General features: G+C 33.7%; 1 protein-coding gene across 1 annotated transcript in view; it reads left to right on the forward strand.

Moving 5' to 3' along the window:
* Positions 1 to 15677, forward strand: part of Cdc23 (cell division cycle protein 23) — a 108900-nt gene that overhangs the window by 9414 nt on the left and 83809 nt on the right. The window contains exons 2-3 of the mRNA XM_081760013.1: positions 9861 to 10004; positions 13557 to 13669. Coding sequence (XP_081616139.1) covers positions 9861 to 10004; positions 13557 to 13669 — 257 coding nt within the window. The remainder of the gene's footprint in view (positions 1 to 9860; positions 10005 to 13556; positions 13670 to 15677) is intronic.

A 15677-nucleotide genomic window follows, 5' to 3' on the forward strand; every position in this document is an offset into this window, starting at 1 on the left:
ACATTTAACCCACTTGGAACGTAAAGAGTAAAATTTAGAAATAGATATCTTTATATCGGGATTACCTTCATTCATCAATCTGAAGGCTTCTTTAATGGAGCGGGTCATAAAACGTTTAACTCTTTTTACTTTTTCACCCTTTTTATATACAGAAACATCATCTTTTTGATTTGAACTTTGTCTAGAACAGTCTTTAATATCATCTACGTAATATGACAATGCATTCTCGAGGTAAGCGGTCGGTAAAGGGTGTCCATGGTACGGATCTGGCGTTGCTCATATACCCTTTTCTTTTTTCACTTTGCGTGACTTATCTATTAGATACTTTGTCGCAGATGGGATGCGTTCGACGATCATGCGTTTACTGAAAGTTTCAGGCATGATACTGAGAAGTAATCTTTCACGATAGGGTGATTTCTCTATTGCACAAGTGATGTTGGAAAACCACATTTCACAATTATTGCAACTCTCGGACGAACTTCCTAAGGAACACGGTACACTCACACCAAAAGCATCTTGTAATTTTCTAGACACTGCCGTCGAAAACACGTTTTCTAGTTCTTCTGATTTTCGTTTTACGTACGTGACTCTTCTTTCTTCCTTCACTTGCCATGGTTTTTTTCACGGGCGATACTTGCGTATCAAGTACACTTATGCTACTATTTAAAGTACCAATCACTGCACTACTTGGAACGTAGATTGGATCTGAAGTCAGTGAATCGTCATCTGCAGTCATTTGATCTGTAATAATGATCGCACTATTTGGTTCAACCGAAGCAGCTGGTTCCTCGATCTGAGCCTTGTAATAAATAAAACAGTTTTTGCACAAGTTATCAGCACTGTTTACTTGTACTTGTGATCAGAAATAATTTTGTAATGACTCTGCAAGATCAACAACAGTAAAATTTTTCGTGTTACTTTTGTATATTACTTTCTTGTGTCTGCATATAATACACATATAAACGAGTACCGGTAACTTATTTTACATTTTTTTCTGGGAGCTTTGAAAGTACTTTTCTCTCTCCTGTCATGCGGAAGGAAGCAAGAGCAGCGTCAGATAGCAAAGAGAGCAGATCCGCATTTTTAATCTTGTACATCGTCAGAACGATTTTCATTTTGAATATGCGTTTCAAATAGTAATCAATTGTTATTAATTGTTCGGTACAGATTTTAATCAATTGTTACCAATTGTCAGTAATGTATCGTCAAGGACAGACTCTGCATATATCACCTATAGTCGCAGAACGATAAGTATATTTTATCAAAAAGATAATTATGTAGTTTCCTGTCTGCATCACCCACTAGCGGATCCAGAAGGATCGTTTGGGGGGAGCGGTTCGCTTCCTGGAAGATGAGCGTAGCCTCAAGGTAACCAGAATTTTACTTTGCAAGAATCGAACGCATATGAATGTGGGACTGGAGGGGGGAGTAAACGTGATTTCCAGATTCCATTTCGGGACCCTTTTTTTATTTTATGAAAGTATTTTCTTTCTCTAGATTTAAATTAAATACATACATCCGTTTTGGAGGTGTGGGTGTTATGATTCACTAGTCACCGCAATATATCAGATTCGCTGTCTTGCACAGTACTTGCACAAAAGAAAATATTGTATTGACGTATTGACGATGACATTCATTTTAACGAAAGAGTGTACAATTTGCCCTAATCATTTATATTTTGAATAGCAATTGCGGGACAGCAGTTGAAAAAAAAAAAAAAAACGACAGACACTCGGTCTACGCAAAAATAATGTAAAATAAAGTAGATAAAAAAGTATACACGCATGAAGAAAATACAAAATGTCAACAAATAACAAAAAGCATTATGATATTTCTATGTACATTTGGTAGCTTAAAAATAATATAATAATTAATTATGAAGTGATGTTTAATAATAGGGTCTATATGGCACACAGTGTTCCAAATGGGCCAAAATATAGGGAGCAATCTTTACATGTAGCTTTCATTTCGGTTTACATCAGATATAATTCAGCAAATTGAAAACTGAAAAGAAAAAATATAATATTCAAACTGAACCCCAAGGATGTTTTGTGGCCCCGTGATTGTTCCCCGTGGTAGTGATTGCCAGAACATAAATTTCGTGTCTTTCCCCCGAAAGAAGAATGTTATGGTTTTTGCCTAAAAGAACTGGCCTGCGCATTCAATGGCACAAATCAAGTACAGGAGAATGAAATGGGTACACTTTCTAATACATAATTCTAATCATCATTGCGTTTAAACCTTGTACTGTACAACTAACAGTAGCCCAGAGCGACGGTTTGAAGTTAAACTACAGCAGTAACATATAAAGAAATGAATTGTGAATATAAATCCTATATAAATATAATATATTGCTGTTCTCCTTAACCATATAAATCACTACAAAGGAAGAATGCACAGTTTATTCAATAAAATACTGCAAATAATGTAATAACTAAAATATCAATACTAAACTTTCTCTTACCCAAAACTCAACAGAAATTTTGTCGGATCTAGCACTTAATGTTTATAAATTTTACATTTTACGTGAATTAAAATTATATAGAATCACAATAATGTATAACTACCTTTAAAAAAAAAAAAAAAAAAAAAAAAAAAAAAAAAAAAAACTGAAAGATTACAAAGTATACAACAAATGAACGAAAGAAAATCAGAAATGTAAAACCAAAGTGATCGTTCCGTTCATTAATGCACACAAATTGTATTTCCTTCAACATACCGACTGGAGATACTTGAAAATATCAGACATTTAAAAAAAAAAATGCAAATTAAAACTTAATTTTGGAAAATTCTCATCTTTAAACGAAATTACGAATGGAGAATAAAGTACGTATAACTTGTTTTTCTTTCATTTCAGATATAATATAGACCCCGTTTGGTCTAATGGCTAACACGCTTACCTCTGGTGCGCGTAATCCTAGAAATGAAAATGAAATCTTTGAGTTTTACGTCCCACGGTTATGCCGGCTAGGCGAAAGGAGACGGTGATGATGAGAAATGAATGAAATGGTGGAATGAAGAAAGTGGGAGGAAACGTGAGAACCCCGAGGAAGCCCACGCACACGGTGTTTGTCCACCATAAACTTCGCTTGGCGGGAGCAGGATTTGAACCCGGGACCCCCTGCACCAGAGGTGAACGCTCTGCGTGATCCCAGGTTCAATTCCCGGTGGGGTATAGTTGAACGAAAAAAGTGGTTAGGATTCCACTATAATCAGTAGGTCCACGTCTCCTTTAGCCGTTCTGGCACAATGTAAGACGTTAAACAAATATCATATGTATAATATATAACTGTTTATTAAAAATATAATATAGCCTACATACCATTACACATTTTTTTACGATTGTAGTTGTGCCTTTTTGTTTAAGTTAAAGATTTTAAAAGGCAATTTCAAAAACATTTTCGAGTTCGTTCATCTTTCTTGATTTTGTTTGCGATTCAGATACATCCAAGAAGTTCAACTTTAGACTCAGACTCATAACTTTTGGGGAATATCCACGAGTTGAAAATAATTACGGACAAAAGTCACAACATGCGGAAACCATACAACGACCCTAGTCACCTTGCAGTTCATCTCTGTGAAAGTTACAGCACAAACTCAAATCTACGTCCTTTCTTGTTCCTGGCAAATCTGTCGATGACACGATCGTGATCTACGTTTGTCTCGGTGCGTGTACAGTAGTGACAGGTCGCTAAGTCGATCTGCACCCATCCGGGACCGTACCCATGTCTTCAACCTTTCTAGTGTTGAAAATGTTCTTTCGGCTGATGCTCTATATAGGGTATTTTGTCCGTATACACCTCATTTGCAGTGGTATAATTAAGTATGTAAAGTTAGAAAAGCATTAGACCAGACTAGGAATAGGAGGTTGGAAATAGGCTCTATTAGGTAATTTCTTAAATGCAGTTGTTAGAAACATAGTATAATTATAGCTATGTTTAACAATAAAATTATATTATACTAGCCTTCGCCTTGGTGGGGCTTCGCCTCCAGATCCCCAATTTGCTCGGCATATGGAGTCTTACAATTTAGTAAATGCTCCTACCTGCTAATGTGGCACAATATTTCGCGTTCTTCCTTCTATCTCTTTCATATAGAATTGGATTGAGCTAAAACTCTGTCACGAAATTCAAACACCTCGAAAGGTATTTTAGTGAACCTGCCCCACCTCTTTTCTTTCCCTCTACGTTAAGCGGCAAAAAACGCTGAAATACATGTTTAATTATTTTAAATGAAAAATTAAACCAGCAACTCTCATGTCTCTAACCGTAAAGGATCCCGAGATATGGGCATCTTAATAATAATAATAATAATAATAATAATAATAATAATATAATTTTCATCTCTTCTTTTCTTTTAGGTAAAATATCAAAAACGCTGAAATACGTATTGAATTATTTTGAGTGAAAAGTCCATACAGCAAATTTCATGTTTCTAACCTTCAAAGATTCTTAAATATTGATATCTTATAATAATTGCAATCCTCGTCTCCTTTTCTTCCCCCCCCCCCCCCCCCCATTTTACTTAAGTATCGAAAAACGTTGAAACGCATGTCAAATTATTTAAAATGAGAAATCCAAATACCAAATTTCAAGTCTCTATCCTTAGGGGATTCGGAGAGATGGCCACCCCTTCCTTTCTTCGAATTCCCAAGAAATCCTTCCTTAGTGATTCCTACGTCACAAATCTTATCTATTGTCCGAACTCCAAGTTTCTAACTTGAGCGGTTTGGCCTCTGCGAAGATCGGTTATTCACTGAGGACTTCGTATTTTATGTAACAGCTTCTGTTGTTTCCCAGGAAAACATGAAATGCCATTAAAAGTCACAATGAATCCCTGGTCCCTTCCTAATATTTCCGTGTTCGAACCCCAAAAGTCACGGCTCTCTTTGTTGATCTAGTAGCTAGCGAACGTATCTTTGATCTTCCATGCATGAGGTTCTGTGGTTTGATTCCTGGTGAGTGAACATCGAATTCACTACAGTGGTTCAGATCCAACTTTAAACTCTAGTTCTCGTTCTGTAAAGCATCGCATTTGACAAAGGACGTAGATACATATCAGTCAATCAACCAACCGAAAAGTCTCAGATTCAGAGAGCTTTTCGGTAAGGAGCGCTGAAGATTCTATATTTCTCTTTATTCAAGGTAAAGGTACTTGAAGTTTCGGGACCCGAATTCTATTTCCGTATCCTTTTTCTAGGACACAATTTTAAATTATACATTCTTTAGTTCAAAGAGTGAGTGGTCTTACCCTCCTTCCTACAACTGTTCGTCCAACGAATGAATCATATTCTCGCTCCTTTGGGGCTTATGGTGACCGCCTCAAGGAACTAGAGACAGAAGTATTCCACTTCAAATATGTCTGTATTAAGTACGATTAAGTACCACACATTTTGATTAGACTCAGCTAGGCTTGTCACACAGATTGAATCGGTCGGGAAAAGACCATATTTATATTTTCCATTGATAAATGCTGGAAGTAAAAACCAGACCTTGGGAGGTTGCCTCCTCCGCCCACCACCGCCCCCCCGCCCCCATGGATCCGCCAGTGGCATCACCTTCTCGTAGGGTTGGCTGGTTTAAACCAAAAAACGAAAAATGTTCTTAAAAGTGTAAGTGTTCGTAAAATCTTGATGAACACACATTTGTGGGTTATCACGTTTCACTCTCGTATACTATTCGTATTATATTCAGACCTAAATTCCCCATTCAGTACTCAAAGATATTATGCTACAAAAGGAACTTTTGTTCTTTTTATAACTTTATGAATGTTTCTTTTGTGATTTTTTTATAGTTTGTTATTATTGTTATCCAGTTGCAATCAAAGAAAAAATCTAAATATTGTATCGTTTTAATAATGTTTACTGTTGGTAAAATACATCGAAGTGCCGTACTCTTTTTTTGGGGGGGAGAGGGTCATAAGGAGAAACCACCAGAGGTATTTATTGAAATCAGAAGTATATTTGGTATCTATTTATGTATAAATGGGTCAGAACCAAAGTGGATTCAAATAATTCGTATCTTTATTTACTTTTCTTACTGATATGCAAATTAAGTTGTTGTATTTCTTTAACTTGGACTAATAAAAGTTGTAGTGAACTTGGACTAAATTAGTTCTTGTGTACACTGCAGTATTTTGAAATTGTTCATATGTAATTCTGTAGAATGGTTTCACTTGTGCAACTGTTTATTTTTTTGTCCTTTTGAAATGGCTCTTGACAATTATATTTACAAGTATGTAAAGATCAGTACAATGTATTTTTATTAGGAGTCCTTCTTGAGTGAGTCGGCAGACGTATCGCCAGTTAATCCTGGTTTCGAGTTCAAATAGAGGACAATTTCTCTCGGATGTAAGCCGAGAAGCGGTTTGGATTTCGCTTTGAGCTTATGTAACCCCTTCCAGTGTAACCCGATTGTTGTAATATAACACGAAGGCGAAACAAACTTGTTTCTGTCCATATGTGATATCAATACATAGAGCAAATTATTTAAACCGAAAAAACCTGGTTTAAACCAAAAAAAAAAACAGGTTTAAACCAAAAAAACCTGTTTTTTTGGTTTTTTCAATAAAAACCATGGTTTTTGCCAACCCTGCCTTCTCGAGATCTGTCCGAATTCATAAACTTCTCGTCGTAACCACACTACGTACGAACTTTCACATTAGGTGCTAAATGAATAAATAATTGTGTGAATATATATTTGAGAAAAACACAAAGTTAATTTTTTTTTTTTTAAATATAAATTCAAATTTGATTTTGCTCTATTGTCGTGAAAAAAGATTTATAATCTTTTTAGCTTAGTAACTTAGTAATAATAATAATAAAAAAGATTATTTCAAAATTTATTGCATCAAATTAAAATAATACTTCATTTATTAGCGCCATTATTTGATCCAATTACTATGTCTTACAAGTGAATACTTTATTTTCATGCATTTCTGTGTTTTTCATGTGTACATGTTAGAATAAGATGTTCAGTGTGCGGATGTTATGGGCATCTCAGGTAAAGTGTTACGTGTACTCTTGTTCAGTGTCCAGTTAGAGCCTTGAAGCAACTATTCGCTGCTCGTTTTCTGGACTTGTAATCACACAATTACTGGCCAACGGACTTCGAAATCCAGTTCTTCAGAAATATCTATATGACTGTTGACTTTGCTGAAAAGATACGATAATAGGAATGAGCTCAGACCCTTTATGGCCTATGTATATTTATGAGTAGGACTATAGAAATGGCTCCAATTTCCTCTTTGGATTCTTCTATGAGACAAGTTAATTTATTGTCCAAATCGCTCAATACCAGTCACTCCGATACATGAGATTATACTTTCTAGAGCTTTATTCCAGGGCTCATAGTGAGTCACTTTTTTTTAACTAAAAGTTACTTTTTTTTTTAAAGTTGGTTACTAAAAGTTTTTTTTTTTTTTAATTTGTCACTTAAAGTGACTTTTTTGGGAGGTAAAGTGACTTTTTCGTGTGATTTATGTTTTGCATTGGCAGTTTTCTAAGAAAAATATTATAAAAATAAATGGAAAAAGGCAGAAACTTGTTACTCATCACTCTTCTGAAAGCTTCAGTACTTGCTGCCACATGTGAAACAGTCAGCTTTATTCTTACTTCAGCTTTTATTTTTTCTAAAGCACAATGGATGGTTGATGGATGCTTAAGCTCTCAAGGTGGAGTTGAGAACCCTTCTGTATCTACTCTTTCTTCCATCATAATAGCCTTTTAGTTTTCTCTCGTGATAGTTAACGCTCCGCTCAACGTTGTGTGTGTTTGTGTGGTTCATCATGTTCGTCTTGTGTTATGCTTCTTGTATGTTCTTCTTAAGAGTAGGTGATGAATTTGAATATTTCATGGCTTTGAAAACTCTCGATGCTAAGTTAAATATAATGTTTGGGATGAAGAAATTCGGAAATAGACCAGAACTGATTCCACTTACTCAGAAGCTTCTTACATCTGCTAAGTCTGCTTACCGTAACTACAAAGCATACTTAGAAAACCTAAGAAAGGAGGAAGCTCCAAAAGAAGAAGTAAAGAAGAGATGAAACAAAGCAACAAGGAGAGAGGAGAAATTGACAAAGAAAAAAAGGGGCATGATGAGATTTTGGTCACTTTTTCGTATGATTTTGGTCACTTTTTCGTGTGCTTTTGGTCACTTTTCAACTATTTACAAGAGACCAGACCACCATGAGCTCTGTTATTCGAAACTGGAACTTGAATTTGATAATCTTCGTTTAGAGCAGTCCAACTTCCTTTCTCGCCAACATCAAAGTGCCAAAAGAAACCAAAATTAGAAACAGTATGAATTTCGTGAAACTGACCATATATAGAAAAGTAAACAGATTCCACACCAAGGTGTACCGCAAAGCTACAAGCACCCAATACATGCAACTTCGGCGCATTCAAATAAAACGTAATGTAACATTTGGAAAGAATTTCTTTCGCAGAGCTTGAATTCTATATTCCAGTGATAATGATAGAACATTTAAGGAGTATTGACATTCTTAAAACGTGGTTATAGGTTGAAGCAAAATGGACAGTTCTAAAAACAAGAAATGTACAGGTATGCCTTTATTTTATTCTTTATAAAATAAACATATGTATTGTTTCCAAGAAGTGTATAATACAAGATTAGTGTCCCCCCAAAACACAGAGAACTTAAAAGGTTAGAAAAGTTTAAGCGATCCATTAAATTCATGAGTTATCTATGAAGTCTCATGTACAGTCATGTCCAAAATGATTGTCCCATATCTATAACTGTCTTCTTGTAAGAATATAATTTGATAATGATTTTGCAGGGTACTTCTAATATTGATATTGTGTATATAATCGGGAAATGAATATTTGTTGTAAATTTCTTAGAAAAAGAACTATAAATATGTAAATTAGAATGAGTAAAACAAAATGTTGCTAAATGTACAAGAAAGTTTTATTTTAGTTTTATTGTTCTTATTTGCTGCTCTTTTGACATGAAATTTGCCACATACATGTCTTTGCCGATTATACACATACTAACATTATTTGAAATACTGGGCGAATTCGTTATCAAATTATATTCCTACAACATATTTATAGACATGCGACAATAATTTTGGACATGAGTGTACATGCTAAGATATATGTATGGCAAAGGAATACACTCACTGGGCTGAAAGAACATATTTGTAATTCTAAAAACGACGATGACCCAGCATCAGGTCTTTCTTGAAAGATACAAAGCACAACATCGATAAAGAGGAAAGAATTAGAAAAAGAAACCATTTATCGTTCACAGAAAGACAGGAATACGAGACCTTTTTCATTCGAGCGAAGGAGTAGAAATTAAATTCTCATGGGCAACGTCATTGATATCTTCAACATTATTACCAACTACAGAAGAAGAAACACAAGTATGTAAAATTTTTATACTCTGAAGGCTCAAGAAATTAATATTTACTAGTGTTATTATTCATATATAATTAATTCCAATATTTTCTATCCTCACTAAAACTGTTTTTATTGGCTGTGACTTGACAATGGTGACAGCTGTTAGCTAAAATTCGACTTTTAATATAATTCTTTAAACTAATAGGATACGGAATACCAAGGTAGGAGTGTCTTTTTAGTTTATTCATGAGATACGAGTAGATAAGTTTTCATCATCCACATCTTTCTTCTTCTTCTTCTTCTTTCTTGCATTTTTATCTATGGCTTGGCTGTGTAGCATAACCAGATAAAATGTATGGATTTTACTTTCGTTGTTCTTAATATTGAAGATTTCTCAAGTTCAAGTGTTTTATAACTTGTTGATTTTTAGGCATTTTTTTTTTCTTTCTTTTTCGCAATTACTTTCAATATTCAAACTATTCTTCTTTGCTTCTAGGTTATCAGAGCTGAATCATGCGTTACAAGGTGTCAAATTGGATTATACGGATATTAAAAGTCATTCGTTACATGAATCCCTTGAAGACGAGGTGGATACGTACTTGCTTGCTAAAAGCTACTTTGATTTGAAAGAGTACGACAGGTTGGTACACAGTGTTTCACAAAATTTTTAGCAAATGCGTGTTAATCGTTCCTGAAGAAAGCAACTGAATATGGAATGTTCACGTTTTATTATCATGAGTTCCCTTAATTAAGATATACACGTTCTAAGATTCCCATGCCTTTGTAAGTACTATATATTAATAGTAGTCTTTAAAAAACTTGTAAAATAAAGGAAGATATAATTCAGTAAAAGGCGTTTTTCTTTTTTTTTTTTTTTTTTTTAAGTGCTGAATATCATGGGTTGTGTATGTGACACTGCAAGTGATTGAATAATAATTTTAATGTTTAGACTAGCCTGTGGCTAGCTGAGAGCAAGTTTCTTTTCCGATTTCAATTATCTAAAGATAAGATTTTGTATCCCAAGAAAACGCTCATTTAAATAACATGGAAGTTTCTTCATGTTAGACCTCTTAAAAACTAAAAATATTCACGTTTGGCAGTCCTCCTGTGGGTTAGTCCCGAAAAGCAACAATCATGCCAAATTTAATTATAGTAGTTATACAGAAAGTGCCCAATAATTTTGGGTGTAGAAGATCTTTGGGAGGAAGAAGGATTTTTCATTTCCCCTTAAAACTACTCCAAAGTTGGAAATTTTTATTTGTAATAATTTTGTTAATAAATCCTATTGAAAGCGTACAAGCATACCGAATGTCAAGTTGTTATTCCAATTCCAAGTACCTGAAATATGAGATTATATGTCCAAAAAACGCCCATTTAAGTAACATGAGCAACTTCTTCATCTCCCTTTAGATTCCCTAAAATTTAAAAATATTCACTTTTGCCAATTTTCCTGTTTGTTAGTCCCGAAAAGCCACAATCATACCAAATTTCAACTTTCCACGTCAATCGAAAGTTCCTCATATTTTATGTCAGTCAGTTCATATAGTTTTATATATAGTTAGGATTTCAATACATAGTATAGTTTGATAGAGCATAAGTAAAATGTAAACGTTTGTTTTAGAAAGTCAGAAATAATAGTAAGGGATGCTGACCATACACTACTAAACTAAAGGTGCTTGGCCAGCCCGAGCTCTTTGTGGATTATGAAGCAGAAAATTTCAGTTTTTAGTATATATTAGTGTTACTCTTTATCATATTGATTAGTATTAGTACAAGGAAAATGTTTATTAGATAATAATAAAAGTTGTTGAAAATTATAATATCGTGAATGGGATTTATTTTTCTTCTGCGCAGCATCGAGCTATCACTAGTATTTGTTAAATAAAGGTCTATTTTTTATTAATTTTCATGATTGTGTGTAAGTATGCATATTTTAATTTAAAGGCTGATCGTGTTTTCTCATTCCATTCAATTCCATCATACATATTAAAATAATGGGTGAATATATATAAACTTTTGTTCCTAACCTTCTTTTTCGAATTCCAAAATTTTGAAATTTACTATCTCAATGATTTCAGTTGCCTCCTGTGCAGTCTTCTTTTGGGGATGATGAGGTTGCGAATTAAAAAAAAAAAAATCACAATACTAGGACTAAATTCAATAATTCCTTGATTGGTTGTAGAAATGTTTACACAATAACATGTAAAGTACTAATTACTTCGCTGACTTGTATTTTCAGGTGTTTCAGTGTTGGTAACTAATGAGTTTCCTTTCATTTCTGAATTTGATTTATGTGAAACTTGCATATTTATAATTACTACTAAATAAATATTTATACAAACTTGATGTGGTTGGATTTTCCTCTTTTGAACCTCTCATATGTTCTTTAACTCCGGTATTTGTATTAAGTTTTATTTTGTACATTTTTATACATGATTATTACAAAAAAAAAAAAAAGCTTATCTTTGACCCCTTTTACCAGCATTCGTTTATGCTGTAAGCTAATTTTTTAAATAAATTTTTCTTTCGATCTTTCGAATGAATATTTTTATTATTGTCGCTATTTATGATATCCGTGATAGCCGCTTTACATTCGTATTTTTAACAAAAATTCTGCGTCAAGAGAAAATAAAATACATTAAATATTTTCGCTGTGTTGATAATCCCTTGCCATCTGCACTAATGATTAACAATTTTTTTTCTAAAGAGTTAAGTTGATTCCAAAATTAAGTTTACAGTTGAGTTAGAAAATGACTGGTTTATGTAGATTTGACCTGTCTTAGAAAAAGCAACAAATTCAGTTGATCGATTTTTGAACAACCTACATCGATGGAAAATCTATTTACCCAAATGTTATCAAGTATAATGTTTAGATCAACTTAACTATAAAAGCGTACAAATTTGGGTGCACTAAAAAGAAAATGGAATTTAACAGCTGAAAACGTTTAAATTTGATCCTAAAAAATCGAAAACTAATAATGATCAAAAATAGATTACTATTTCCCTATACCCAAGATTATCATCCAGACTAAAGAAAATCGCATGAAAATATAACTTGAAACCAAATTTCAAACTTCATTTTTTTATTTAACTCCATACCTGGTTACTAATATTTTGTAGAACAAAATTCTCATTGTGAAGTTTGTGAAATTGAATGTGATTGCGATAACGCGTATATTTTTATGACCATGCGTAATATAAATACCAGAGTTAAAGAACATGTCAGGAATCCAAGAGAAGGAAATACAGCCACATTAGTTTTGTCTAAACATTTATTTACTACGTGATAATTATAAAATTAAGGACTTATAGGCAGGGGCGGATCCAGGATATGATCAAGGGAGGGGCTAAACCATATTTTGCCGTTTTATCCAGTGTAAAGCAGGATTAAAGCCCATTTTATCCAGTGTATACCTTAGCGTCAAGGGGGGGCTACAGCTCCTATAGCTCCCCCTTAGATACGCCACTGCTTATAGGTTTAACATAAATCAACTTTTAAAAAATCTTTCTACATCGTCAGAAAAAATTCATAACTCAATGCGGATAAACGAACTTTAAATAAGAAAAAAAAACGTCCCTGTAGACAATTTTATTAATAAACTTTAAAATCTATAATTTGCAATTTCAATAACAGCCACATGTAAATTGTACATGCACATAAACTTGTTTATTTACAAGACGTACCAAGACTGAAAAAGTTGACAGTAGGATACAATAACAAAAACGTCATTTTCACTTAAGTTTGTACTTCATAATCAGCAAAGTTATTAGTGCTGTACAAGTTATTGTGTAAATATCTCTACAATCAATCAAGAAATTGTCGGATTTAGTTTACATAGAAGTGTATTCTTTGTAATTCTAGTATTGTAAGTAATTTGGAATTTCATCGTCTCTAGAAGACTGTAGAGGAGGTAATTAAAATCGTTGAGGGAGTACATTTTAAAATTTGGAACTTGATAAATAAGGTTAGTAATAAAAATTGATTTCAAATTAAAATGTAAATCAAATTTGTTAAACAGAATGTACATAACGTATTTTTTTAACAGAATGTACGTAAAATAAACCAATTTACATAGAATAAACAAAAATATGTAGAATGATCATGCATATTTATAATTAGATGAATTTCGCAAATATCCCCTGTGCCGAATAAAGACCTGAAAATAATTTCTTAATATTATTTTTGTTTAAGATGTGCCTATTTCACCGAATCTTGTCGGAAACTAAAGACGAGATTTCTTCACTTGTACGCAAGGTATCTCTCTGGAGAGAAGAAGAAATTAGATGATATGACAGATGCAACAAGTTAGTATTTGTTTTTAGCATTTTTATTGTATCTTTTATATTATTAAGCAAAAGTGAAATTAGATAAAATTAATGAAATGCAGTCTTTAGTCTTAACACCTTGTGTTAATTGGTTTATTGGAGAGTGAATCTACAGCGAAAATTAACTCTGGAATCACGACAAGGAATGTAAAGAGCAGAAGAGAAAGAATGGCAAGAATGGGTTCGTAGTTTTGGTTGGAATTGGTCAGACCTCTAGTTAAAGTGGTCGTCGAGTCATATGCAACAGGAGCTATCTGATCAAAGTCACACATAATAGTTACTTGATTTCTCAGTGAAATATTCTTTTATTTTACCTGTACTCAATATAATGCAATATATAGGATGTAGCAGATAAAACCCCCAGTCCTTACAAATCATAAACGGCTGAAGTTAAAAAGATGAAATAAAACATGAGGTAGGAAAATGTCATAGCGCGCAATGATACTGTTTTTCACGTAAGGTCCCCTATCTTGGGGCACGGGGGGGGGGGATTACTCAAACATTTTAAATAAGAGGGTATGTCATTATATATATCATTGAAAAGCAATAACTTTTGTAGGAAAAGCTTTTTCATGTGATGTACCGTTTACGAAATGGTCACCATTTAAATGTGAGTTCTGGCATCAATGCTTATAAATCATAAACAGCAAAGATTAAAAAAAAAAAAAAAAAAAAAAATGAACTGAATTGAAATCTTTTAAGTTTGACGTCCCATGATTATGCCCTTGATGCTACGAGAGACGGATAATTAAAGTAAGTGAAATGACTGGTGAAATGAAAATGTATGAGGAAACGGGGGTGCCTCGAGAAAACTCGCGGACACAATGTTGTCCACCACAAACTTACTTGGCCTGGGATCAAACCAGGGACCCCACGCACCAGAGGTAAGCCCTCTACCGCTAAGCCACCGTCCCCCATCCCCTGAAGATAAAAAGATGAAACAAAAATTGAGATAGGGAAATGTCATGAGGTAGGAAAATGTCGTAGTGCGTATTGAGAGAATACTATTTCTCACACAGGGTTCTCTATCATGCGCGCTGGGGGAGGCACTCAATAATTTAAAATGGGAAGGTATGTCATGTGATACCAGTGAAAAGATCATGAAGAAGCTAATAACTTGTAGGAAAAGTTTTTCCATGTGGGGCACTATTTTCGAAATGATCACCATTTAAATTCCTTACTTCATTGCTTATAAATCATAAACGATTGAAGATATAAAAAAGTGAGATCGGGAAATACTATAGGGTGCAATGCATGGAGGGTACTAGTTTTCTTACAGCCCTCCCCCACCCCCCTTCCCATTATGGAGCAGTGGGAGTCAATCGAAAATTTTGAATGAAAGATGTATAATTTGATGTATCATTGAACATTTGGGAAAAAAAATTATCTCTTTTCGAGTGAGACACCATTTGTGAAATGACCACCATACAAAGGTAAGCTCTTGCATAATAGCTGTTAATATGACATGATAGATGGGAAAGACTGTAAAACGAAACCAGATATCATTACAAAATTCAGACGATCAGCGTAAAAGTGAATTTTTCAAATTGAAATAGAAATCACATGGATGATGTACGAGTATAATAAAGCATCGATAGTGAAATACGAGTGCAGATGACATGGACGGCACATGATGTGTCGAGTAACCATTTACTTAATAGTACGTAAGATCGTATGTGGTCCGTTTGAATTGCAATATTCTCACTAAATCAAGTAATTTTTGTTTTTTCTTTCCGTTGTTCATTCTAAGTAAGAAAACAAATGATGAAGCTTGAAAGTAGCACTTTAACTGAGGCAATCGTAAAACTAAGGATTAATACCCAAGGAAATATATGCACTAGTTAAATTTGAAAGATATCTTGCTTTGCCCAAGTTAACAATCTCAGGCGTTGTATCTCATACAGGAAAAGCTGACACTAAGAAGTGTTGTTTGCTTTATCCTTCTTTTTTTATTTATTTTTTTTTCAATAATGTGTTAGGCCACATA

The sequence above is a fragment of the Thermobia domestica genome, chromosome 1, assembly GCF_964235325.1.
Source record: "Thermobia domestica chromosome 1, izTheDome1.hap1.1, whole genome shotgun sequence".
NCBI lineage: Eukaryota > Metazoa > Arthropoda > Insecta > Zygentoma > Lepismatidae > Thermobia > Thermobia domestica.